The sequence below is a fragment of the Colletotrichum karsti genome (assembly GCF_011947395.1).
Source record: "Colletotrichum karsti strain CkLH20 chromosome Unknown Scaffold19, whole genome shotgun sequence".
In the NCBI taxonomy this organism is placed as follows: Eukaryota; Fungi; Ascomycota; class Sordariomycetes; order Glomerellales; family Glomerellaceae; genus Colletotrichum; species Colletotrichum karsti.
Window position 1 is genome coordinate 585,297 of NW_024065919.1, and position 27,485 is coordinate 612,781.

Sequence of the window (27,485 nt, forward strand, 5' to 3'; positions counted from 1 at the left end):
TGGTTCTCAGTTGCTAAGGTTTTGGTTTCGTGGGAAAGAGCTATGCACCCGACCAAAAATATGATTTGTCAGGCTTGATCATCTACGCAAGAGGCTGCTTTGTTCACTCCAGCTACCTATTCAACCCACCAAATCGCTTCTCCCTTCTCAACCATCTAGTCATCTTATCGCTCACCAGCCGTTAGCCAGAGACTTTAGCCTGCCGGCTTCTCAGCCCCTTGACTATCTCAACGTTGGGGGTTCGGGTCGGACTGTCGATTGGCGCAGTCGGTGCATAAGCCAGACCACGCAACGGTCTCGTGCTGGGCACCGGGGCCCATGCAGCCCCTGCCGACGTTCTGGCACCACTTGATATCGTGGAAACCCGTGTGGCCGCACTCATACTTCTTGTCGATCTGCTCGCACATCGTCGTCAGGCAAGTTCGACAGTCTGTAACGCGGTTGTCACCGCTGGATCTCACGTTAGCTTGTCATTTCTGATCGCCGGTTCTTCCTACCACGAATCTTGAAACATGGGCCCATCACCGTACAAGTCGTAGGGTATGTAGTGTCTGATGAGCTTGCTAACAGCAGGCCCCTTGCGATATATGATTTGTGACTCGACTATGCAGTCGGCTCGGTGGAGGACTTCGGTGTTTGCCTTCTTGCTTCGGACTCGGTAGTCGCGGGCTGTCTAATAACAGCGGGAAGCTTAGATGGCAAATCACTCTAGGTCAAGCTTCAAGGCATCGAATCCACGGCAGAGGACTTCGATAGGAGTCTCTGGCAGGATTATGTAGTAATAGGGTCAAAAGACTTGAAGAGTGGACGGAGTGTTGAGTTGGAGTGTCAATTATGGACAAAACAGGACGAGGGTCAAGAGAAAATACACGAGGCTCCCCAGCCTGTTTAAGTATTGCGTATGAGAACACGAGAGTTCAGCTAAATCCAACTCATACCGCGCGGTCTAGGCACTTCCCGGACGCCTGGCCGCGTTCCGCGGTACTGGAAACAGCGTCTATCCCGGTTCCAAGATGCGCAACTGCCATGGAAAATCAAACGGTATCACATATCAAAAAACCTGCAGTCCGGAACTTGACAGCTTCAATGGGGACTCGAGAGGAGGGGCCGGCCATAAGCAGTGCTTTTCGAGGGTACTGTGATTTCCGTCCCGCCAGCACCAAGGAGCCACAACCGACGTCACTTGGCGAAAGCTGGGTCCTCCTCGGCTCCATGCAGCTGGGCACCACCGCCGCCGGCAGTCTCCCCCCTCGGTGTTTGGTTTCCCGGTTCGTCTTGGACTGGGGACTAGGGGAAAAAGGCGGTGGGTAAGGGTACCGGCATGGTCTCTTTTCTCCTCGAGCATATCATCGAGATCTCCAACCTCTCGACAACCTGTACGAAGCAGGAAAGGGGGCCAGCCACGTCCCTTGTACTCTGTACATGTCCGAGAGAGACAGACAGAGAAAGTGAGGAAGAAAAGCAAGACCAAGATGGAAAAGGATTGTCGTCGGCAGTGGAGAACGAAAGGTGACAAACAACGACCCCCGGACCCCTGCCCGACTCCTCCGGGGTAGATCCCGGTCTGCCCTATCACACAAGGACGCTGTCATTTGGGATCTTCTCAGGGTGTCGTAAACCTTCAAGTCACGACGTCTAGATTCCATGCTGCTCTTGACGTGCGCCGGCCCCAAAAGTTTAAGAGAATGCTACCCTTCGATGACGAGCACGGTGATAGGGGTTACCGAGGGGACGGAGATCTCTTCGGGGGTCATCGAGCTCAGGAGAGGAGGGGTAAAAACGCAACCGCAGTGTGTCAGCGGCATCCTGCGTCGACCTCTCTCGAAGGCGCCCCCACTGCGCGAACTTCTGCGCGAATGGGCTGATGTGGCTTGCGTTCGTCACACGCACATTTGAGAAACATACATGCCCGCACCGCACGCACGACGTGTCCCATGCAGCGAATAGTCTGTTGGAGGGGTCCCATCCGAGTGGCGGGGATGGTGGCCGGACATGCAGGGTCGTCAGGGCAGCTGGATCTCGAACGTTTATCTTGAATTGCCATCGTCAAGTATACTACCAGACTTGCTTTCTCGTGTTTCGGCACCTGGAAACGCATGTCATGCTTACGGCTTATAGCATCAGGCGAGCCGTTTTTTGCTTTTGAGTGAAGATCGCTTAGTGACGATGGCGACATGTACGGCTCGGCTGACTTTTGCCTTGTTGGTCTTTGACAGGTTATGTCTGGCGGAAACGGTCCCGCTTGAAGCCGCCGTCGGTACATGTCGCAAGCGAGGTTCAGCCCGGATGTCTAATCTCAGCGCCGATATGAATGGGATTGCAGTTGTAAAAGCATTAAAAAACACTGTCTGTACTTTATCCCCGTGGCCATCATGTGATGATCGTAATATACGAGGCCGTTCAGAGCACTCTCGTGTAAATGGGTTGGTTGTGAGCAATATCACAACTGGTCGTTGGTTTCCGTACAATCTCCATAACAAAAGTTAAGTGCAGTAAGAAAAAGCTTTTTTGTTGTAAAATGTCTTCCAGATGCAAGTTTTCGACGCCGCAACTCTCTTCGCCCTGTTGGCCATGAAAATTTGGTAGGTATCGAGTGATTTCTATGGTATCCATGCAAATCATTCCTGACTCCTCCGGTCTATAACAACTTTCACCCACCCCTTCCTTACGATATTGCACCAACACTCTGTAACGCCATATCCAAGCTAGGTATCTTGAGACGAGAGTCGAAGTAAAGTTTTCTAATCCCATGTGAGTTTACATCATGACGAGAACGAGAAGCGACAGTAAACCCGGCAGAATAGTAACGAAGTACATCGTCAAGTCCAGACAGCACGCCGAGAAGCCACGATGCTCTACACAATGCTCCGCCCAACTCACCAGAGGCCACAGACGGTCATAAGAGCGGCGGCGGCACAGCCATCTTCAAGTTCCGAGACGACAACCCCGCTGGAGGCTATGTTACTGGATTCGCATTCCTACCGGAATGGGAAGCCAGACAACAACGGAATCTCCAGAACAGCTTTTTATACAACCTCCCGCGAGAGCTCATACTCAAAGTCATGCTCAAACTGAAAACCGTCGATCTCTATAGTCTTTGACAGGCCTCACGCATATTCTCGAGTATTTACCTCGATCACTGTCGCAGGATAGCACCGATCGCCGCTCTACCGTCTGAGGAGACATATTCCCTGTCAGAGTCATCTACGGCGACATTAGAGAAGACAGAAAAGCCACCGGTCGTCTCTCGTCTCTCTCCTACAACGGAGTTGCAGCTCACAGACGACGAGTACGAAACGCTGCAGAAGCGACGCATGGAATCAAAGCTGTGCCAGCCATGCCGTGGAAACATTGGCCGTGTTGCAGCAATTCGAACCCAAAACTACAAAAACCTAGTGTTGAGGTCAGGCGGGCGGTGTACCGAAGGCTTTCCACTGATTTTCTTTACATACATCTGGGCGGAGCTCGAACAGTGTTATCGACATCGTAGCGGCGTTCGAAACCGCGACACCCTATTGTGCAAAGTGCCAGGATCGTCACAGATGGTATCATTTCCCCATCGAAGAGTTCGACGAGCCGAAGAAGGGACGGCGTACCTACATTTGCAATGGATGGAAGGGGAAACTTAGAATGTGCGCGCACCAGGACGTCTCCTGGTCGCAACTCTGCGCTGGTCACCCAAACCTCCTGGACGACTTGGATAAGTACGGCAAAATTATCTTCAAGTGCTCAAACTGTACTGCGGCTGCGGCGGTCGGGAAACACGGAAGCGCTCCTTGCCTTTACTATCGTCCTGCTCCGTGGGGTCAGACCGATGGTAATCCCATATCGATCACTCTACGTTGGAAACTGGTCGTGTGTGTTCTCGAGCGGGACCAACCCGTGACGAAGGACCTACTTCGACAGGGCCTCAAACGACTGCACAAAGACCACGGCGACCTTTGTTGTCCGCACACGTCCTTCGACCGCGAAGGGATGCTGGAGCCCTTCCGGTGGAACAGGTGTATCTGCTTTAGAGAGCTGGCATTAGATATCCCTTATAAGTGTTATCATCACTCCTGTGTTCATCAATTGCGTTACGCATGTTTTGCTTGCTTGTTATACGAAAGACAAGACCGGCAACGTGGGCGAGTTTATGCTGTCTGATGGGAAGCATCTCCCCATACCGCATTCGTACATCTGCCCCTGCGAATTCGGCTATCTTTGCGGAATCAAAGAAAACCGAGTTGTGTTGAATGGAACTCAACTTCAAGCAAACACCCGGATGTGAGGCGGCTTTCTGGGTGCATTGACAGCATGCATCCCGACAGTTACGAGATGGACAAGGACGAGCTGGAATTTACCTGGTGCGAGGACACAAGTTGTGCGAGATCTGAGATACCATACTGTCCTGTTTTAGGCTTTACCTAGTCTTCCTCATTTTGAAATATGATGTACCTCGTTGGAAGGAAAGACTAGAGGATTACCCTAGCTGCGACCATTTTATAGACGAGAATTTGGAACATGACGCAGCACATAATATTGCCACTATAATAGTCTTCCGGCAAGCTCAGACAACAAGAAGTGAAGCTTATGTAAGGTGTTGGTCGCACATATCATGTCTCATACTGGGCACAACGCTGACACAGCACCGGCAGGAGATGTCGTTGGAATAAAGTAATGCCTATCAGTTGCACTTTTGGATCCAGGTCACCCCGGATTCTTCTCCCCTGTTGCAGTAGCTTACCAGACCCCGGGCTACAACACAAAGACACGGGCCGTCGCGACGTTTATGCTGCTGACCGTCCCAGGAGACCGGGTTGAGAAGTTCTGAAAAGGGTCAAGTCTTGAACCGGCTGCTTTGAAGTCTTGTCGAGACCGCGGGGGTTCGTGGGGCGTGGGGGCTTGCTGAGACAGTCCTCGGTCAGCCGTGGGGTCTGCGAATCCTGCCACGGCCCTGCAGACAAGTCTTGGGGAATACTCTCTTTAAGGAGAAGTTTCTGGCCCGGTATGTGAGGCGGCCACTGGGTATTGCTGTGTGCTGAGGCCTGGATGAGGGGTCCGAGGTGGCTGGGTACTCGGAGTCGACATTGATCCCGGAAAATGGCTAGGAAAGAAGCCGCGTAATGGTTTATGAGAAGGTCCGGGGTGGCGGTGTCCAGGAATGGCTGACTTGCTGCTATTCTTCTTGTCCTTCGATGCTTCTACTAAACAACCCGTCACTTGCATCTTGTGTGTAATGTAGCTGGTCATTTCTGTTGAGTTGATTGGCATCCTGTCGACAAGTGTTTGTCGAAAGCGTCTTCGACCATGATAGCGTTCGGTATATAGAAGTAGTTCATTGTCACGTTCTTTTTCGTCAAAGACGCCCAGAGTCTTTGAAGGCCACGCCTCGAAAGATGGATCTTGATACGACGAGCCTCCTTGTTTCCTCATTTCTCTTCCCCCTTCCTTAGAAGACTTCGCCATGCTCCCTGAGGTAAGGATTGGAGATTGCCGACTTTAAGCGACCCATACTTTCTATGTTGGGGGCCAACCGTGACTTAATCCTTGCTGGATGGGAGAGCGCGGCTTCGAGGATACGCACATAGCGAATTACTCAGGGAACAATAGATGAGAGATGGGGAAAGGGCGGTAGACACCAAAATCTCCGATCGTCTCAATGGCTGAGCTTGAACACCGTGTGATCATCCTAGGTCTGCTTCAGAACCTCACGATCAGACACGTATGAGGCGGGGTCACCAGAGATTCGGTCATCTCGGCATTGGACGGCTTAGAGAGCGAGGATCCTTCCGAGGTTTCCAGGTGGAAAGTGACGGCGGAAAACATTTCCTCGGTAAGTAGGGCGAGTAGTCGCTTCATCCGCGGGATGAATGAGCCCGAATCATACAAAACGTCGTCGAAGTCGTGTTCGCCAAGAAGGAATGCAGCTGGAAGGGCCCATGATCATCCACGTGAGTGTCGTCGACGTCAGGCTCGGTACCATATCAGGCTCCTGGATGCACGACGCATGACGTCCCGCCCCCGGATTTTCCTCAGACTGCAGACGTGGCAGAGCGGCTCGGTGCTGATCGCCGAAGAAGTGAGGTAGTACCAGAAGGACGGTAATAACTGAGAACATAAGCTAGGTAGGTCTCAACCTCAGCTATGTGCGACGCACAGTATTGCTGCCGATGGACTGCCGCCTTGATTTTCTGAAGAAGTGACTTAATAAGGCACGTAGCAGGGCGTTCCCTATTGAGGCCAGACTTCAGGTACGGATTTAGATGTTTCTCCGTCAATCACGCGAAGGAGGCGTCTTTTTGTCAACTACAAGTTCAAGCTATCGATGCGAGAACCGGATCGATGGAAGCAAGCCATATTGCGGCTGAAGAATCGGCTTGGTGAAAATGACAGAATCTGAGTCGAGAACGAAGTCGTGCCTAGTGCGGGGAAAGCCGGTCGTCCGCTCAAGGGCTGAGAGCGTAGCAAAGGTGGCGAGGTGCCGTTATCCGACGCAGGATGGATGCAGGCAGTGGTGAAAACGGGAAGGTCGCGCGGCGTGGGTGTGAGATGCGCAAGAACGGTTGAAGGAGGACTTCAACGCCACCCAGGCGGGATTCTACACCATTCTTGGGAACTCTGGTCAGCAGACACTTCTCGCTATTCCCGAACACGCCAACGAGGAAATCCCGGCCGGCTTGGTTTGGAATACCAAGACAAACACTGTAAGGTGGTGAGTGGGACTTACACTGTCAGGTCGGCATGGATGAGTTGGCCGAGACCTCGGGCACACTTACAGAACTCTGCAACGACTTGATACTTCCCACGAGGACCGCTCGATTGGGATGATTGCATAGAGAAGAACACATCGAGTAATCGCGTAGTCGTCGTCAGCTCGCATGAGATGACGAGGTGTTGGTCCGGTCAAGGGCGTTGATAGCTCATGATAGCTTGGCAAAGGGAGGTGAGTTTCACCATCGACTTCCGGGTACTCTGAGCGCTTCTGCAAACTTAAGAAAGGGATCTATCCATCTCGAACTCCCGTCGTTATTCAGGAAGTGCCAAAACCCGTTAGATGGCAACCACACCGCCAGACCTATTTAGGGCGTTGCCTGTTTAGGGTGCTGTCCAGACCCGTGACAAGGAAAGACCCTTCAAGCTAAGGTAGCCTCAAAAGACACCCTTCTTACCGTGGGGGTTAGTGCCATTATTTGGGCCTTGATCAAGTAACTCCCATGACGGCCGTCTTGCCCTGTGTGTAAAGTTGGTCCGCTTGAAGTGGCAGCTCTGGCATTGAGCTGCAAACTGTGAATCCTTAGCTAGCAAAGCCAACAAAAGTAGCCTCTGGGCACATGGTGAAGGTGATGCCTCATTTAGAAGTCGTGAAGTGGATCTTCAGTCGCATCAGTCGAATATTGAGAATTATTTGAAGCAATAATAGGCGGATTTGGTTAGCTTGCTGCTGCCTGAACGACCTGCGTCTGATGGACGGTTGTGTTGCCGTAAGCCTACTGTGGTCCTTGAATGATGTACTCGCTTTTGGCAAAGACGACCGGGTCGTTCTCTTGCTGCCAAGGCACGAAACAAGTTGTCGAACGGTGACTTGCCTCTCAGTGAGGCCTCTTGTTTACTGAAGATGAGAATCAAGCAAGGTGTGAATGAAACAGGGAAGAAGATGGTGTCGTCTTGGATGAGGTGCAGTGAAAGCAAGGACCGTTAGGGGAGCCGTGCCCTGAACGGCCGCTCCCGGGCCCGGACCCAAACTTCTTCCCCAATGGACCTCCTGAACCTCTTCTTACCATCCTCCCGTCCTTTGGTAATGGAGACCATTATCTAAGGTAACCCTCAATATACCTCTCTCGAAAGGCATCGAACGTCAATTCTTCAGATGATGAACGACAGGAAATCCCCAACTGGCTGGCGGCGACTCGTACCAACACAGTCACCAGTAAACGGGTGCCCCGTCAACTTGCAGTTGATCAACAGGGCATCTCACGCACCATCTTACTGTCTGCAGCATTTCATGCCGGTACGCTTCACATTACTGTCAAGAAAAAGTCTTTGGATCACATGGCACTAAGAATTTTACAGAGACATTGAACGTGGCTGGTCGTTCTGCCAGATGCTTTGCTCGAATCGCTGCACCATGCCGAAATGCGACATTGGCCGACTGCTCTTTGGAATCTTCTGAGGCATCGGGCCTTCCGGACGCCAGCAATGATGGAACCGAGCAGATTCATTGGAAAACAATATCGTACCGCTCCCATCACGCGACTGGTGACGTCTGAAATTCCTAGGACGAGTCCACGGGCGACACAGCAATCAATGAAGTCCGACCCCGCCCATCCAACTCACTCCATGCCGAATAGGACTCCGATGCTCCCCAAATCAGACATTTGAGAAGAACCCTGGCCGATATCGAGATACACTCCAGGCTGTCTTATTGTGAAATCACTCAACCAATGGAGTCTTGGTAGAAGACATCACCGGTGCGATGCTCCTCAGAGTCCCCAATTCAAGTTCATCGATTACGCAGATGTCGGAAATTCACCACGGTTGTGATGCGCAACGGCCGATTGACGACAAGCTACCCCTGGCCGAAAGCTACCAGCGATTTGTTCCAGATGAGTGCGACACATGAGGATTGACAACATACAGGCTGTGCCGAATTCTGCTTCTCATTATGCACAAGCTGGGCACATCCGCTTGTGTGAAATACAGTCGATGCTTACAGATTTCCTGCTTCGTCTGGCGTAAGCATCATCGAACTTAGCTTGCCATCAGTGCGCATGAGAGCGTACTACTATGATCAGCAAGCCACCCACCCCTACCTACCAACAGCATGCATGCTGCTCAATACAGCCCTGCCATGAGGTCGGCAACGCCTCATACGAGATATGACAGGGCGGGGAGCTTCGTGACTCCTCGGACTTCGCCCGAAACCTCTGCACTTGGATGTCGCATTCGGAAATGATGCTGGATAATTAGAAGACTGGCGAAGACTTCTATTCTGGCTGACAAGAGCGGGGTTCCAAGACAGACTGACATGGAAACAGTGATCAAACAAAACAAGCCGACTTTACGCGTAAGCGAACTGACAAGATTCCCCATTTACCTCAGAGTAGCAAATGCCATCTTGTCTTGATTGTCTTCGTTTGGTCCTCCTGGTTGTCAATCAACTCCCCAAACGCACAATCAAGGAGTCAAAGATGGAGCAATATTGATGGTAGGTATCTAAGTCGGGGGGCAAGCTAACCCCCACACAGCCCGGTCTGGGGGCGTTCCCCAGAATAGTCCTCTTGCTGACCCCAACCCATTCTGGCCTGATCTGGTATCGCAAGCGTTGGATCTTGAACCTCCAACTCCCGGATTCTCGCACTACCAAAGGCCGGGCTCAATTCTTGCAGGGCTAAGCAGCAAGATATCTCGCACTGTGTTGCAGCACCTTGGTCCAGCCGCCGGAATCTACTTACAATCCTGGTCGTTTGATGCAGTTGTTCGTACCACAACTCTTTAGGTCAAGCAAGTGCTTGTCGTGTTCAGACTTACTCTTTCGCCCTCTCTTCCGCATGGCGCGTCTGCTTGTCCCTCGTGTGATTCCAGCAGAAGTACCTTCTTGTACAAAGAGGTAAACGCATGCCGTTGGGCCCGACCTACGGGAGGAAGCATCGGGCTTCCAGCTCAAGTTGGAACTGTCAATGGCAGTTTTGGCAGACGATGTCGTTTTCTGTTTCTCACTTCCTAAGATAAAAAGATGACCGAACCCACCTCTATAAGACGAAGTTCTGGTCTTGTCTAGTCCTTCATAGGCATTCTTCTTCGGATCATACACGCCGCTGTGATTTAACTCTTTCTTGTCTTCTGTCATACTCTGCTATCTTGGTCTGCAGTCCTAGCTTGCGCTGTACAACACCACTCCTGCCGTCTGCCGTCATATCCCGGAGGCGCCACTTCTTCCACAATACTTCTAGACTGACCATGGCTCCTCACAACGATGCGCCTTCGCCGGCCGGCAGCTTCACAGCTGGCTTCAACAGGACCTCTTTCCGCCCGAACACCTCGTCGAACCTCAGAACCGGAAGCGAAGCTCCCGCCGAGTCGGATTCTCCTCTATCCAGTTCTTACGACAGCACCTCGCTCGGCGTCGATCTCAATGAGAACCGGCCGCTCGTCCCCGGGGTGTACGTCCCGACCATGTGCTTCTTCGAACCTGGTACTGAGAACGTGGATACCGACACCATTGCCCGCCATGCCGTGCGACTGGCCCAGGCCGGTGTTACTGGCCTCGCCACTCAGGGATCGAACGGGGAGGCGGTCCATCTCACGCACACTGAACGCCAGGTCGTCACGGCCACAACCCGGCAGGCGTTGAATGACGCCGGGTTCTCGCAAATGCCCATCATTGTCGGATGCGGTAGCCAAAGCACACGCGAGACCATCCAGTACTGCTCAGAAGCTTGGGCTGCTGGCGGGGACTACGCTCTTGTTCTCCCGCCCTCATACTACGCCGGTCTCTTTGCGCCGTCTTCGGAAACCATCTTTGAGTACTTCCGCGCAGTTGCGGACTCTTCTCCGATCCCGCTCATCATCTACAACTTTCCAGGGGCTGTCGGTGGGCTTGACCTCAGCTCCGACGTCATCGTCGAGTTGTCTCGGCATCCCAACATCGCCGGCGTCAAACTGACTTGCGGCAATACGGGAAAGCTGAACCGTGTCGCAGCCGCCACGAGGAAGCTGGCGAAGAATCCCGAAGCGGAAGCTCCCGAGTTCCTTGTCTTAGCGGGTTCGGCCGATTTCTCTATCCAGTCTCTGGTGGCTGGAGGGCATGGCATCCTTGCCGGATTGGCCAATATTGCTCCAAAGGCTTGCATTAGGACGATCGAGCTCTACCAGGAAGGGAAATACCAGGAGGCACAAGACATGCAGGAGACTGTCTCACAGGGCGACTGGACTGCCATTCAAGGAGGCGTTGTCGGAGTCAAGGCCGGTCTTCAAGGCTGGATGGGCTACGGAGGTGTCGCGAGAAGCCCGTTACCAAAGCCAACGGCAGAGCAGATGAAGAGTTGGAAGGAAGGGTTCCGAGAACTCATACTGCTCGAAAAGTCCCTCTGAGCAAGATGTGGTAGTCATTTGTGCGGCAGTGGTGTGCTTTGAGCGTTGTCAGTATCGGTCACTCTTCTCAGAAGTTCTCCGGTGTGACCCCGTCTCTTTGCCAGCCAAGATAACGTCTAGCAAGCGTTATGTTTGGTTGCATCTCCTATTTCAAAAGTCATCTGCGGTCCTCATTCTCATGTTTTGTTGCTGCTTATCGCGGGTACGGAATGGCGTTTGGATTCAGGTACGGATTTACATTGGGAACCCATAGGGATGTACTCCGAAAGCCAGGCCAGGATTTGGGCATTCAATGAGACTGTTGGTATCCTCCTTGAAGAAACGTCCGTGTCTGCCACGCGTGAGAAGTTGCTAACAGCATTGATGCTCAAAAATTCTTTCTAACATGCAAGGTACGTGATCCTAAAGTTTGCGCCTCATTGCCTTTCTATCACGAGATAAGATCACTGACATGCGTCGCAAACCAGGGTGGACTTGAATACACCAAGTGATCATACGCTGCAGAACTTATGGACGTGACACGACGTGCGCTGTGCCCCTGTCCATCCTCAAGTTTATTGTCTTGGGCTATTACACGAGATATCAACGATGATCCATCCAAGTGATATACGAACCGTATTTAGGCTTCATCTTACTGCCCAGTCGAGAAACTCCAAGTATGGCCTCGATGCGCCCTCACAGAACGTACCTGTTCTGCAACAACTCCCATCGTCGCAAGGGAAAGCCGCAGAATCACCCTCCCAAGTTCTGCAAGTAGCAGGACACCGCCTCTGCCACGTCAGCGAGATGCGCCCTTCTGCCGCAGGAGGCTGCATCATCGGTCAAGGGCAACGACATGACCTCTTCGACCAGTCATTGTCTCGGCATCGACGACATCCAAACCTGGGCCCGCAAACCTCTGCCGAAAGCGGTGAGCCGACAGAATGACCAAGCAACCGCAGACCTCTTCTGCCTGTGGCTCATCGCGCCAGACGGATACCTGCAGAACGGGACAGCGGCAACGCTGCGTAAACGATGCTTTCGTGCCCCCATCCCTGTTTGTGCCACGGCTGCAGCGTTGTGATTCTACACCGGCCGTAAAAGCTGCGAATGAGCGCCAAGAGAAGGCAGGTAACGGGGTGAGTATTCTTCGGGGCCGGCTAGCCGGAGAATACGGTCAAGAAGTGTTGGTATGAGAGAGGGCGTGCGCATGACCGCTGAGGCGTATGTTTTCATGACCGCCCTCCGCGGTCGTTCCAGCTCGTGATATACACGCAACCACCCGGCGCGTACCTGAATTCGATAGCGCCTCTCGCTCCTCCGAGAATCTTGATCTCCCCTGTCGAGTTGCGGCCTTTCTGCGAAGAGTTTCCCATATCCCAGGCATCCAGCCAACACGAATCTGCACGCAATATAGGGAGAGTGACACGGGAGTGCTACGGATGCTATTCCTGTCAACGCCTAGTAGGGAGTCTGACGATCGTTCCTAGAATCGAACTTACCAGCTGGAATATCGTCATGATAGCGGTCTGGAGGGCAGGCCCTCTAGGCATGAACGACGATGCCGAGCAACGATACGCGACAGTCTCCAACCAAAAGTCCTCCCACATGTTGGGTATGCCACAAGGTTGGTGACAGTACGGGAATGGAACGGATCAGACGGCACCGCTTGCTCAAGCACGACACTCGGGGTGCTTGACTTGACATCCCGCGGCTCGGGAAAAGTGATATAACTGCCTCCAATGTCCATGTCGGAAAACTAGCTTCTTCTCCAGGTAATCTTGGGAAATTATTTCACGATTCATCAACATTCACACAATGATTGTTCCACCACTCGTACTGGCCTTGAGCATCCTCGTGGCCGCGCCTTGTGCGGTTGCTGGGCTGGACGTCCCGATTGTCGGACCAAGGTCCGGTCTTGACGCGCAGACAGGCGAGGTGCCGATCAGGAGAGACATCAACAGTCTTTATGAAGAGGCAGGGCCTCAATGGTTATATTACCGTCGTACATGAGAGAGACAGAAACGCTAATACCCTGTCAGGGATCTCTATGTTGAAGCACTCACGGCGATGCAAGATGCGAACGAAACAGACCCAAGATCGTACTTTCAGATTGCAGGTAAAAGATCCTCAATCCCTCTCTCAACTGCCATCCCACTGATCATCTCTTAGCAATACACGGGCAACCATATATGCCTTGGTCGGGCGGAGGCCCGCAGTCAGGGGCAGACGCGGGATATTGTCCGCATAACGTACGGAACGCTGCCATCAGAATCCATCGAATTATGGCGGGCGTCTTGACTGACATTCTGGCAGCAAATGTTGTTTGGCACCTGGCACCGCGCCTACCTCTCGCTTTATGAGGTTTGTATATCGTAACACAAGCCGCTTGTCAGGCGAAGCTGACCCTTTCGACACAGCAAATTCTAGTAGGCCATGCCAAACGCATCGCCGCTGCGCATCCAGCGGCTTCAAGGAAGAAGTATGTGGAGGCCTCCGAAACTCTTCGTCTGGCATACTGGGATTGGGCCGACGATTCCGACGTTCCTCCCGCTACCGCAATGCCAACCGTCGTCATCAACAAAGCCGTCAACGGCACTCTTCGCCAAACGACGGTTCGGAACCCCCTTTTCAGCTACAAGTACCCCAAATCGGTTCTCAGAGGCGACTTCGGCAGATTCGACGGCAAGAACAACACGAAAAGGTGCGTCGAAGGGGGGCAGAGCTATCCCCAGACGGCCAATGGCATCATGGCAGGTTACAATCTGAAGGAGAAGGTGGTGAGTCTGAGACAACCTCATTTCACACAGATCGAAGATGAATCGCTCGGGATCTTTTTTCCCCTTTCAAAGTAGCACAGAGTCCGTTGACAAGTGAGTTACAGTACAACGTCTTTTTGAAAGCGACCAGCTTCGACGAGATGGTCTCGTCGCAGTCGCAGGGCGCCAACTTTGAAGGACCTCACGGGGAAGTCCACGTCGGGGCGGCGTGCGGCCAGGACCTCGTCTACCTCTCGACGTCAGCCTTCGAACCCCTATTGTCAGTTGATCTCAGATCTTCCCCTGATCTACCATTCGGCCTTGAGAGAAACTACTAACACAGCCCACAGCTGGCTTCATCACACCAACGTAGACCGCCTCATAGCCTACTGGCAAGCCCTCCATTTCGAGAATGCCACGATGCACTTCTCGTACCCCTCTAGCCAGCTGTTTGCCACGCCGTGGGGGACGATCACCACGCCTCAGTCGCCGATGCAGCCCTTCATTGGCAGGGACGGTCCCCTCACCAGCGAGTCCGTGACGCACATCCGGGACTGGGGGTACACGTACGCGCCCATCCGGCCGTGGGATGAGGCGCCCGGGGAGACCAAGATGGCGGTCAGCAGGACCGTGAACAGCCTTTACGGCCCGCAGCAGCCCGAGGGGTCGTTCCGGATGTCCAGGAGGCGCAGAGCGGCCCCGAGGACGGAGTACTTCGCCAAGGTTCAGGTTGAGAGGGGCGAGTTGGACTTGCCGTGTCAGGTGCAGCTCTTCTTGGAAAGCGGCTTGGCTGGTACCTTTACATTGTTGGACATGCCCACGAACGGGACGAGTTTTGAAGAGATTCCGTTGAGAAGGAGTGTTGGAACGACGGATACCGGAAGGTCTTCGGCAAAAGCGGTTCTGGATTCTGTGGGCGACGAATTGGAGGTTATCATCAAAAAGGTGAGCGCTCCTATATCCGCACACTTGAAGCAGCGAAGGAACTGACGGGTGCTCACAGCTGGATGGCGCGGAGGTTCCATTGAGCCAGGTTCCCAGTCTGAAGATTGAACTCGAGGATGTTGAAGTGATTCCGCCGCCTACCCTGAACGAACTGCCCACGCTTGGGAAATCGAGCAGCAGGTCTGCGACGGTTCGTGCCATGGCCGCCAGCCATTGAGAATCTTTTCGAGGGTTTGCGTTGTCCCAACTGCCTGTGTATTTACAGCGAGGGTGCTACTACTTACATCTGGAGATTGGATACTTGCCTTTTCCGGTAATTGTACCGTAATCAATGGTTAATGAAGCGAGGCTGTCGGTAGATGACTTGGGAATACAAAGACGGCCTGTCAAGTTTGAGAATAAGACAATATTGATTTGTGACGCGCCTTGGCTCCGTCAGGTGACGGCACCGTTTCTACAGTGTTCCCGGCGTACACATTGATCCCAGAGACACACGATGTGCGGTGCGCATGCGCAACGTCGGACGCCGGGGACCTGTCAACCAGGGCTTAGTCCTCCCCCCCCCCCCCTTCCGGCGCGACGAGACCCGACACCAGGGCGAGCGAGTGAGCCTTAAACGGCCCGATGGGATTTTCGTGGGATGACGTGTCTTACGGGCGCTTAAGTCGACGTCAGTCAGTCGGTGAGGATATTGGTGAGGCGTGGTCGGTTGAGGATCGGACTTTGGGTTGTATGTTTGGTCATGTAATACGCACGCGAGGTTGTAAGTTTCGATGAGAGCGTATGAGTCCGTTGCAAAAATATTATATCATGTCAGATAGGGTCACAGGGAATTGTGAGAAGAGAGCAGAGAAGTACTTCGGACGTTGACGTATCCTAGTCTTGAGCATCTTACATGCCCTTTCCAAGTCAGATGCTGTTGTTGTGAAGAGGAACACCAGCTTTTATAAATATCAGACCTTCACCGTTGATACGTATAAGAGAGCAAGCGGATAAGAAACATTCTCTTCTTATAAGTCTGAGCGAACACAATTGGTGAAGGTTGCGAAGCAAATCAACATCAACGACGTCATTGTCTTCATTCTAGAAGTGTTGGTTCCGGCGTGCCATGAATCACGACAGCCACATTGAACTTCCAATACTCCGAGAGAGAAGACGAGAAATGACGACGGATTATGCCTGTATAAGAAACGATATGCCAGAATACTAACCCGTCAAAATCGTATCTCTGCTGGACTAGAACCCATGGCGGTACATCTCTCCAAGCAAAACCTATACGAGAACTCAAGTGACCGATCTGGTGCCTCTGTGGTTTTTCAAATCCAAAAGCAGAAACAGCCACAGACAAGCATGAATGAAGAACAAGTAACGACTCGGCGCCTTTCTTATACTAGGCATGATTGCCTTGCAAAAACCTCAGCAAAAATCCGACATCCATCCCTAGCTGAATGAGCCATCGACTTTGCCCCGGAGCTCAATCAAAAATCCATAAAATGCAATACTCCAGACCGAAAAGGGGTGTTCCGCAGCGCGATGTTCGCTGAGAGATCAATTTCCCAGTATTGGTTGTGCTTGTATTAGGCATGGTCCAGGAATGAGCTGCGAAGTGATTCCCAGAGCTTCGAAAGCCCGCCTCTGTTAAAGCCTAGGCTGCTACGCTGGACTTGACTCCCCGTCCTCCTCCCTCCGCCATCTTTGCGTAGGTATTCCTCTTGAACACACGGCAGTCAGTGTCAAAAGGGTTTAAGTCGTCATGAGTGTAATCGCATTGAAATTCATGGATGCGAGCGAGTATCCAAGTTGTGTGGTAGCTTCCTTGGTACTGTGGTTTCTACAACATAGCGACCCGGCTGAATGCATGAAGAAAATCCGGAGAAAGCGACCATCTCAACGCTTAAATAGCTTTTTTGCGAAGAAATAAAACCGGCGATTTGGGAAATATGAGAGGCCGCATCATCAGGAGGTCAGCGTTATTAAATCAAATAACACGACAGGCAAGACTTAGATGACCAACCTGGTGGTGCTTTAGATCTCAGCGCAAAGCCACTGCCCGCGCCAGACTCCTTGTGTCTCCCTTCTCCATCTCTATATGAGTATTCAACTCAAAGACACAACAGACAAAGCACTAAAGATATAAATTGTGTGTTCAATGAATTTTGCAAAGCGTGGATACGGCTGGACATCACCTCACACCTTGAACTGAGCGCACTCCCTCCGGCACCTGTTCTAGCCCTACGTTACAGTGGACTTAGTACCGTCACAACTCAGAGCGCCGTGCTTTATAAAACTACACACAACGCAGTTTCATTAAAACTTAAATAGCTTGGTGAATAACCAGGACTAGTCCTGTGTGAATGCGGCATGCTTTGACGTTGAGGCTCGTCATCACGTGTACGCATCTCGTTGCGGTGTCATGAGTAGGAGTGGTCAATCCCACAGAGCGAGTATCCCATATAAAACACCAGCACGTAGCTCAAGTCCAGGTCCTTTTGGTCCAAAGATGGGGCTGATTCGGGAATCAATATATTAAGCTCAGCGGGCGAGAAGTCCTGTACCCAGCCACTAGGCCAGGAGACATAGAAGGACAGCGTTCACAAGTAGAGATACAAAGACGTTGAATGCAACATCCCATCTATTTATCTCTAGTTGGTGCTAATCCTAACTCATTTGAATCAAATACTCAGAGAATGAGATTGTTAAGATCGCGTAGTGGTGCTTTAAAGACGGTCGTGAATCCTACTACTGCTGGGAAGCAATCTCACTTTGATGACACTGTCCGCCTCTGTTTTGAATGGTGCTGCTTGCGCGCTCAGGAAATTCTCACAAATCAGATCCATACCGGCACAGATATAAGGACGGAGCGTGTGGCCTCATGACCCTTCAAAGTCTCAGGGCAGTTGTCCAGTACCTGTGTCCGACATCTTCTTTGCCTGATTTAAATCACGACAAGACTGGTGCGTTGCGGTAAAGGCCAGCAGTGACAAAGTGAACAAACACGACACAAAAGGTCAAGAATAAAGCCGGTGACAGGCGTTAATGATTCTTACATGTATGTACAAAACAAGCCCTAATCCTATCCTATCCTACCTATCCCTGTCCAATCCCTCTCTCATTCCTCCCAAACTCCAACCCAGTAATCCAAACCCTGGCATCCTCTGCCCTGTGTGCCTTGTAGTGTAAGGCGCGAGAAGGGACCCTTCTGTAATCGTCTTCGAGCGGCGGTTGACGTCCTGTCAAACCCTGTATCAGCTCTATGCCCATTGCCCCCCTTTTCCCAGCCGTAAAGAGCAAGGGCAACCTACCTGTACATAAAATTCCCGTCCAATGCAACTCCGATGCTATGCAGAGAGAAGGGGCGCAAAGTATTTCCCAATCGCTCCATCTATCTTACCCACGCACTTATCCATCCACCCCGAAGCGCCAATCGGGAAAACGCCACTTAAACAGATCCCGGAAGCAAGAAGAGCGAATTTGCTCTAGGGGTGACCAGTCTACGCCGTGCGGTCATACGTCCGCTCGTCAATCAGCCTCCTCCCGCTCCCGACGTTCCCGTACAGCATCTCCATGAGCTTCCCCTTCTGCCTCGTCCTCACGCCCTCGAGGTACCCGCCGACGTCCTCGAGGCCCCTGATCTGGTCCTCGAGGGTGAGTGTGCTCGAGTTGACGGACCGGACGAGGGGGCTGACGAGCTTGCGGCGGAGGTTCTCGAGGTTGGCCTTCAGGGCCATGAGCTTGCCGTTGTGCTCGACGAGGACGCTCTTGTTGCGGACCGTCTTCTCGCGGACGTTCTGCAGCAGGAGGCGGTTGCGCTCGTACTTTGCGACCTCGGCCGAGTTGGGGCCTAGGATGCGCGTCCACAGGGAGGAGAGCAGGTCGGCGTGCTGGTCGTCCTGGGCGGAGGCCTCGCGGACGACGGTGCGGGCGAGGTTGAGGAACTGGTGGTCGATGGCCTCGAAGAGGGCGAAGAGGGCGAGGGAGTGCTGCAGCTCCGAGTTGATGGCGTCCTCGAGGACGGTGAGGAACTCGTTGAAGGTCTTCTGGAGGGTGAGGCGGGTGCGCTGCGGGTTGGACATGCCGAAGACGTAGGTGGACAGGGAGCCCAGCCTCGTCGGGGCGCCGACGGGGTCCTCGAGGACGCCCGTCTGGGAGAGGATGTTGTGGATGTTGTCAAAGGCGGCGGTGAAGGAGGAGGACGGGAGGTGCTGGACCTGGGAGAGCTCTCTGCGCGCCCAGTCCATGACGAGGAGGATGCCGTCGATGTCGCCGTCGACGTTGGCGAAGAACTTTGTCAGCTCGATGGCCAGGGTCTTGAGGCTGTCGCTGAGGTCGTCGAGCTCCTTGACGATGATGGGCGCCGAGGTCATGTTGCTGGAGCGCACGCTCTCGCCGAGGTCCCAGACGGCCACGCCCGTGGCCTGGAGGTCGCCTACTTGGGATGCGCCGTTCTCGGAGAAGTAGATGAGCGGCTCGAAGGAGCGCGCGATGCCCGCGACTTTGACCAGGTCAGGGACGGGCTGCTGCGTCGCTGGCTGGAAGAGGTTGCGCGTGGCGCTGATGGCGAGTACGGCGACGAGAACAGATAGAATAGTAGACGCCCAGGAGTGAGTGACGAAGCGCCATTTTGAGCGGAAGAACTCGACGACGGCCTCAATTGGCTCGGTCCGCTGCTGGACCTCCGCGCGCAATGCGAAACGGATATCTGGACGGGTGTTAGTCGCATTGTCTGCACTCGCCACACGCAGGACGCCTACAATTCTCCTGATTCAAAGTACCTTCCGACGGACTCGTCTCCTTCCAGGGGATCTCGTCCAGCTTAATCGTAGTGTTGTCTATCTTGGGCACGGGGCTCGGCGAGCGGCCCTTATCGGGACTCATGCTGCCGGTCGGCAACCTCGTGCGGATAGCGCGGCGCAGGACATCCTCGTCCTCGTCCTCGCTGTCGAACTCGGGGCTCAGCTCTCTCTGGCCGAACAGCCTCCGGTTCGGGGGGAAGCCGCCGAGGATGTCCTCACTCCGGCGCCAGAAGCCGCTGTCGCGACTCCCGTTTCCGAGGCGGCGCCAGGCCGGAGGACTGTAGCCACCTGCGGAGACTGAGTTTTCGGGGTCCGGGCCCAGGTCGCTCTCCGCGTCCATCTCGGAGCGGAAGCCCGAGTGGTGCGACGGGTAGCCGAACAAGGGCGTTCTCGTCTGTCGGTTCGGGGGCGGGGTCGTCGGCTCGAAGTCGCCCAAGGATGCGTCTAAGTGATCGAGGGGATCGAAGGTCGTCGGGTGCGGCGGAGGCGGCATAGCTGCCATCATATTGTTGGCGCTGATGTTGTTGTTGGAGGCGGTGACTGCGTCGGGAGAGTGCGCCGCTTGCTACGGCGGGCGGCGCGGGCAGGGCCTTATAAGTCGGAGGTGGCGGGAGGGCCTGGAGGGCCTCGACGTGACGATCGTGTAAGGAGGTGGTCTTGGTCGCAGTCGCACGACTTGTGCGCTTGAAGTAGCTAAAGTTGGGGACCAGGGTCGGCTTCCAGGAGATTTGGACTAGGTAGAAGTAGATGAAGAAGAAGGTTAAGGTGAGGGTAGCGACGTATGTGCTTGGAGCGATGGTGATGCTCAGCAGGGAAACGTTGTTGTTGACTGTGACCAGCGACGGCATGGAAAGCATATCAGCTGGTCGAGAGGTATCGCGCGGGCGCTCACTCCCTCTCTTGCGGTCGCAAGTTGGATTGCGACAAGTGAAGGTCGAAATAGACTGTTTGCGCCTCTTGAGATAAGGTACTTTGGTTCACGTATGCGGGATGCGCCGGCGGTCGGGAAGCGAAAAGAGAGAGTAGTAGTGGTAGATAGACGGTGTGAGTGGGTGATGGATGGGTGAGGTGACAGTTCGGGCCGTCAGGGTCAGGTATCAGCCAGGCGGTCGAGGTCAATGAATGGGCGCAAAGTATGAGAGTTGGTAAGAGCGATGTGAGTATGAGTATGAGTCGCAATAGTAACAAGAGTATTGGTATAATTTGGATGTTTGATCTAAGGTAAAACGAACCCAGCGGCTGGGTATCACACAAGATGAGCGTCGCTCAACGGGGTGAGAATCGAGTGGTGGTGAGTGACCTGAGAGGGCCGCAGGAAGCATAAAAAAGCGGGAAGAGATGCAAGAAGCACGACGGCATCCAATGCCTTTCGAAGGAGGGGGGGGGCGAGGGGGAGGGGAATGGAGGGGGGATAAGGTACAGAGGAAGGTTGCTCTTATTCCATCTTCACCCACAGCGACTGCACTCTCGTTCTATTGCGTTTGGCTTGCGCACCCACCCGCTTTTTCATCCCGTACCACTTCCACTTGCACTTGCACTTCCACTTCCACTTCCACTCCCAGTCGTGCTTGCACCTTGCGACGAGTTGAATTCGAGAGGTTGGGGAGCTCCCGTACCCACTTGCCAGGTTTGAGCCCACGCACCAATCACAGGCGGAGGCTGTCAAGGGAGGGGCCGAATCTCAGGCCCTGGATTGGGTGGAGTGGAGACGAGACGCCGGACCTGGACGTCAGAGCAAGGAACCGAGGTACGTACCCCTCCTTAGTCGTTTCGTCCCTGCCTTACTGCGGTACGGAGTACTTGCCAGTTGCCTCGCCCTCGACCTTATCCGTACCTCGAGAGGAACTGCGCACCGGTTCCCTAGACACGAGACAATTCTGAATGTGAATGGCATTGTTGGACAGGGCGAACAGGGACCATGTCTCAACTTCCATTCTTTCTTGCCCGTCTATTCCTGGATTTCCAGCACGGCGCACAACAATTTCCCTCTCCATCTATCCCTCCGAACAATCGCGTCGCGCGTTGGGCAACAACACACTGTGACGCGCATGTCCCTCGAACGGTTTAAGTGGTTGCATGTCTCGGTCACGGGACCGATGGCGAGACGAGAACGGCAAGGCGGGGTTCTGCCGCGACGCAATGTAAACAAACAAGACGACTTGCTCGGGACCATCCGATTCGACGACGACACCATCGACACACGAAACGGAGAGGCGAGATCCCTTTTTCGGGTGCTTATTTATTATCATCTTCTCGTTGCAGAGTAGTCTCTAAATGGCCTTCCCAAAACACATACACACACCTTCTCCCTCCTCCCTATCTGCCCTCATTCGTGACTCTGTCCAGTGTCTGCCCTGAATGGAAAGAGGGAAAGAGACGTGGGCCCACAGAGGGAGGGACGAACTGAGGTGAGCTGGCCCCAATCAACGAGACTGATTTATCTTATCACCCCGCACCGCCGGTCCACTCACCGAGCCCGTCGCCAAATCAACCGCACTCACGCCTCAAGGGTCCCTCCCCCTCCTCCAGTGTCTCCCCTTCCCTGCAGATGCCCCGTCGCTCACGAGGTGTGACTCCCGTCAACCCATTCTGACTCCCGTTCTTTCTGTGACAAACGCCTGCTCTGGTTCAAGGGTAGGCATAACCGCTCTTCTTTGCGTTATGCAAGCGATCAAGGTGCATAAGCACGTCAGTCAAGTCCACCCCGTCGACATCATCTAACTCCCTCTCACATACTCAACCACATGCTCTGGACGTGCCTTCTTGAACGAACGGATTCGAGGATAGGAATTGTTTCTGATTTTGTTTTTGCTATGCCGCTTTCGTAGAAAGACTTCCAAACTCCGCTAGGAAACAACAAGAGACACCACTCGTGGCTCATGTCTACCTTGACCCAAGCTCCTCTCCCCATCTCCAAGGACGTGTATGTGCCATGTGTCCAGGCCCAGAACAGCCGCCCGCGATGGCTGGGACAATTGAACAAAAGATAAGGAAAAACCTCGCCCGTCACGTGCTGTGCCTGCGGCTCTGTTGGTCAGGCTGCAACTGGGCCACCATGTCCGCCGACGATCCTGTTCTTCTCGCACGGGAGAATAATCCTGAAAGCCTGCGCCTCGGCGCCGACGGCTTCTAGTCAACCTTCGCGTTGGCTAGGCTTTTCGCTCCCGGAGTGTGAATCATGTTGACCTGTTTTACTGGTCTCTTGTACTTGCTCTGTTTCCGCAAGCGTTTGCGAGCAACCATGACAGGAACAGAGCTCTTGGTCACTAGGTAGTTCGAGAACGATCCTAAGATGACGCTGCGCAATGTGTTAGCATCGTAAGCAACCACTAGTTTTGCGGAAACATACCCCTTCAGTGCACTGCGTCCACGGCTACCCAGAATCACCAGAGTAGGGTTGACCAGGTCGATGATCTCGGTAATCAGGTGTTTGGGGTTCTTGCAGTGCAGGACCTCCACAATCACCCGCACCTGAAGTCTAGTCTTGCGCAGGAGCTTCGTCACCCGCTCCGTGATGTCGTTGACGGCCCGATATCTCTCCTCCTCCGCTCGGTCACGCTCCCGACTGGACGGCGCCGGGGACGGCGTGTTACGCGATTCACTGCTCAACGCCGAAGCACGGGTGATAGACGGGAACGACGGAGCAGACGACGTTGGCGGCGGCGTCCTCGAGTTCGAAACAGCGTTGATGGCGGCGGCCTGCTCCTTATGCGCCTTGGGGTCGTCCGGCACCATTACCCCGTCCGTCGAATAAATGCCAGTCTCCTCATCCACGCAGTACATGCAAATGAGGGTGTCGCCATCTCGAAGCACCGTGCCGATGGCCCATTCCAGGGCATGAGTCGACTCGTCGCTGAGGTCAGTCGCCACAAGGTACTTTCTCAACCTATGATGCTCCTCCTCGGCGTTCTTCTGGATGTTGTCCCACTCTCCGCGGTAGAAGGTGAGAAGCGTCCTGGAATGCTCGCTCTGATTTCGGACCTCCTGATACCGGAAGGCTAATCTCTGTGCCCGCTTGATATCCGTGAGCGCCTCCTCGTCATCAGAGTTGACAGCTGAAGCCGGGCCTGACCCGGGGCCCTGGTCGAATGCCGTGGTGGGATGCACGCTGGGCTTAGACGGTTTCGTCTTCTCGCCTGTGGGGGTCGTGAGAGTGATTTGCGGGTCGTCCAGCAGTGACTTGTACTGATACTGTGGCCGCTGGGAACTAACTTCGATGCCTGCCAAACGTCAGCCACGATGCGAGCACGCAGTGTGGGCAAAACTTACGCTCTTCCTCCGCGGCCGCCAACAAACTCAAAGTCTTGCGCTCGCCTTTTTCACCAGCGGGAGACTTGCTGGCGCTGTCGTCGGCGCGCGGGGCCATCTTACGACCTCTCTGTTCTTCGTCCGAGTAGCTGTTCTCATCATCGCTGCTCTCCTCAATCTCTTCTCCGTCAGGGCTAAGATAGTCTTTGACCAATCGACCTCCGTTTCGATCGACGGCGTTGGACTTTTTACGCATGGCCAGCTCTCCCAAGTTGCCGCCCGAGAAGGCCAGGTTGGCATCGGAGAGTTTGCGATAGGCGGTGGAAATGTCCACAACGCGGCCATCGTCCAGCACGGCAGTTCCTGGGATCTGCTGGAAGCGACCACTGACGTTGGGAGACGGGGAACGCATGCCAAATCTGCCGTGAGGAGACTTGGACTTGCTGTTGTGGCCCCTACTCGAGCTTCTAGCGTTTCTGGGAACGGGGTTGGAGGCGATAGAGCCGTGTCGGGCCCTGTCTCCCGGCAGGACGATACCGGGTATCTCGTTGCCTCGCATGACATCGGCCATGGCGGAGGGCTTCTTGCCAGCTTGCGTGTTGCGCTTCGGCATGGCTTGTCCGATGTTGTTAGTAGCAATATCGGAGAACTGGTAGTCTGTGGGATCCAGGCGGTTGATGGGAGCGCGCGGGCCGAAGTTGGGCTTTGGGCCTGAGTGAGAGTCGGAAAACGTCCTTGGATGAGGTGCGCGAGACTCTACGGGAGAGCTGGGGCCAGCGCTGGCGGCCTGTTTGGGGGCAGAGGTGTCGATATCCAGCATGCTCCTAACTGGGGCTGGAGGAACGTCGATATCCAGCATGCTGCGCATCGGGACTACGTTGGTCCTGGCTGGGCTCTTTTTCGCGGTGCTATCGCCAATGTCCAGCATGCTCCTCACGGGGGAGCGAGGGGAGGTATAGGGCGAGGGCGAGCGTGCAGAGACGGGAGAGTAGCTGGGTCGGGCGGCATTACCCTCGAGCAGGGCCAGCACATCTCTTCTCTCCTCGTCCAGCATGGCCTCCATGCTCATGGGTTGGTGGCGCGACATCTTGAGTGATGTCTCGAGTGGTTCTGCGTCTTCGGCGGAGCGGGGGTACGGATTCGTGGGAGAATCGTAGGACTCTTTGATCGTGTCGCCTCAGCGGAAGAAGGACGGGGACAAGTGGTTGCGGTGATGTCGTTTTCGGTAATAGGTGTTTGTACGGTATTCGAATACGGTAATTGGGTTGGGTATCGGTAAGATGCTGTGTATTCAGATCTAACGGGGAATGATCTTGCGATGTTGACGTGGGCGGTGCAAGTTGTTCAGCAGAAACAGCATCGTGTAGTAGCAGGCAAAGGCGAGGAAGGTCGGCGGGTGTTTCTTAGATCATTGCTCCTGGGGGGACCAAGACGAGAAATACGGAGGGTTTCGCTTTGCGGAGGGCGGAGGCCTGTTTTAGCTTGTGAAGCACGACCTAGTCAGACTTGCCAAGACCAACGGTGGAAAGTGAGAGCAGGAAAGCAGAAGAAGATGTTGGGTTGAAGGGGAAGGGGAAGATGAAGGCGGCGCACGACACACAAATGGTAGTAGTGGTGGTGGGACGGCAGCAACAGGCAGTGAATTAGTTCAAGCCTAAGGTCGCCGCTGAGAGACTGGGAAGGTGGAGAGCGTGGGAGGGAGAAGGGTCGTGGTCACGGTCGGGTGCAGGCCCGGTGGAGTGAGGAGGGATCGGGGAGGGGTAGGTGCTCCGTTTTTAGCGTCCCTTCTGTTCAACCTGATGGCGGGCACCTGAACCCAACTCGACACCATCTTCCTCCTTTCCAGCAAGCAGATGCAATTTTTTTATCAATACTCCAAGGCATTGGAGACGGCGAAGACGTCAACAGCAACCATAACTATATTCCAAAAAGACGACAACCGAGCATCGATTTGCCTCGAGAGCTGATGTAATTCAGTCTCCCGCTTATCATCAACAAACAGCACGCTGCAGACCGCAGTGAACCTCAGTCACAGTGCCTGAATTCAATCTTCCGGGGTCTGACATTTGCTGTGGAGTTTCCGTCTCCAATTCCAGCCCAGCGTCACAGTCCAGCCCAGCCCCGTTGGGCCCTCCTTCCAAGAGATTTGGGGCTTTCAGAGGCCCATCTCTTCCCCAGAGCTGAAGAAGATCAGCCACCGAAACTCCTCTTAGATTTGAGAGACGGCTTGCTTCGTCATCCAAGTCTTGGGACCTGCCCTCTCTGGCACCCGGTGAGATATCTCCCCAAGAGATGAGACGGGGACTTGCATGACAGGTGACAAGGCACAGGACAAACCAGCAAATAAGCAAAACTCAACCGAAAGATGGGATGTTTTCTCACGCGACGATCGAGAAACGTCCCAAAGGACATGCATGTCATGACCACTCAGCCGCCGCCTCACAGACACGCCTCTTTTTCTTTCACAAAGGGTGTCTTGAAGTCGGGAGGGTACGTACCGCCATCTTAAAACAGAACAAAAATAACGACCGGGAAAAAAAAAACACCTGAGATCTGGGGAACCACCTGACTGAATGTCTCAAAAGTCGAATGAGATTGGACTGCTTTCGTCTCATAGTCGCCTTACGATGATCTGTAACAGCCAGGAACAAGAATGGAAAAGATGAAAGAACGATCTGAAGAGATTCAACTCAAACAAACCGCCATCTGGAAACGTACCCTCGGCTAAGACAAACAAACAACGATTCGAATCACTCGACACCGCCGCACACGTGTAGCATTGTGGGTGTTCTTCCCAATCCGATCCAACCCGCAAAGTCGGTGACGCACTCTAGGTAATCCACAATACCTAATTTTCACTTGATTTTTTCCCTTCTCGTGCCTTTCCCATCCTTACACAACCCACGGGTCCCGCCCGTCCTCACCACTCATCACGCCTTACCTTACCCGCGGCCCCCGTCCGGAGCGCCCCTCCAAAACATCCTCCGTACTTTGCCGGCGACGGCGGCGACGAGGAGGGGCACGACCAGAAATCCGCCGGGGTCACACATCACGCACTGTTCAAAAACACGACATTGAAAAAACACCCGAACAAGTCACAGTGCATGGCCAAACGGTGCGATGACGACGCCGGCGTGCATTGCCAAGAACACCCGGCCTCTTGGCACCCTGTACACCGTGCACGGGCGCTGGCGACAAGCCGGCCCATCGGAAAGATGGTCCCACGGCCGGCCGTCTTGGGCGGGCGGCGGGTGGCCCCCTCGAAAATGAAACGCCGCCCGGTGGTCATCATTGCGACCTCTTTGCAGAGAGGCGACGGCGGCTGTGCTGCGCTGTCCGTCACATGGCGCCTTTTTAGACTTTATTCTTCTTGTTTGTTTATTGCGGCTCTGGGAGGTGGCCTGCAAGTGGTGGCTGAGCCAGTGATTGGCGTCCGCTACCAGCCCGCCATGAGTCCATCTCCTGGGTCCAACAGTGACTTTGAGAACCTTTTGGATTCTTGAGTGAGATCTCCAAGATACACATCTCGCGTGGTAACGGGTTGTTGATATCTATCTGACGCCATCCATGACGCAGTCATCAAGCCAAAGCTGGCCATCAATGATTGAATGGAGCTCTACTGAAAGTTTGAGGTTCCAGCATATTCAACACACTCACAAGGTGCTGATAATCTCTTGCCCGTCCACAC

At 54.0% G+C, this 27,485-nt stretch overlaps 5 protein-coding genes across 5 annotated transcripts; 2 read left to right on the forward strand and 3 right to left on the reverse strand.

Annotated features, from left to right (window-relative positions):
* Window positions 1-227: 227 nt before the first annotated feature.
* On the reverse strand, window positions 228-1,966 carry CkaCkLH20_06517 (uncharacterized protein; the record flags this gene model as incomplete). Its single annotated transcript, XM_038889234.1, has 3 exons — window positions 228-450; window positions 501-669; window positions 1,906-1,966. 3 exons carry the CDS (start codon window positions 1,964-1,966, stop codon window positions 228-230), a joined length of 453 nt encoding a protein of 150 aa, XP_038745532.1.
* Window positions 1,967-9,939: 7,973 nt separating this feature from the next.
* CkaCkLH20_06518 (putative dihydrodipicolinate synthetase) lies at window positions 9,940-11,073 on the forward strand (the record flags this gene model as incomplete). Its single annotated transcript, XM_038889235.1, has 1 exon — window positions 9,940-11,073. The coding sequence occupies one exon, from the start codon at window positions 9,940-9,942 to the stop codon at window positions 11,071-11,073; it is 1,134 nt and encodes a 377-aa protein (XP_038745533.1).
* Window positions 11,074-12,870: 1,797 nt separating this feature from the next.
* CkaCkLH20_06519 (tyrosinase 2) lies at window positions 12,871-14,973 on the forward strand (the record flags this gene model as incomplete). Its single annotated transcript, XM_038889236.1, has 8 exons — window positions 12,871-13,043; window positions 13,095-13,171; window positions 13,225-13,304; window positions 13,369-13,416; window positions 13,473-13,832; window positions 13,937-14,091; window positions 14,162-14,756; window positions 14,815-14,973. The coding sequence occupies 8 exons, from the start codon at window positions 12,871-12,873 to the stop codon at window positions 14,971-14,973; spliced, it is 1,647 nt and encodes a 548-aa protein (XP_038745534.1).
* Window positions 14,974-18,247: 3,274 nt separating this feature from the next.
* Window positions 18,248-20,406, reverse strand: CkaCkLH20_06520 (uncharacterized protein; the record flags this gene model as incomplete). Its single annotated transcript, XM_038889237.1, has 3 exons — window positions 18,248-19,455; window positions 19,508-20,044; window positions 20,091-20,406. The coding sequence occupies 3 exons, from the start codon at window positions 20,404-20,406 to the stop codon at window positions 18,248-18,250; spliced, it is 2,061 nt and encodes a 686-aa protein (XP_038745535.1).
* A 2,272-nt stretch (window positions 20,407-22,678) lies between these two features.
* CkaCkLH20_06521 (usp domain-containing protein) lies at window positions 22,679-24,884 on the reverse strand (the record flags this gene model as incomplete). The annotated part of the gene is made up of 3 exons (XM_038889238.1): window positions 22,679-22,847; window positions 22,899-23,769; window positions 23,819-24,884. 3 exons carry the CDS (start codon window positions 24,882-24,884, stop codon window positions 22,679-22,681), a joined length of 2,106 nt encoding a protein of 701 aa, XP_038745536.1.
* Window positions 24,885-27,485: the final 2,601 nt, after the last annotated feature.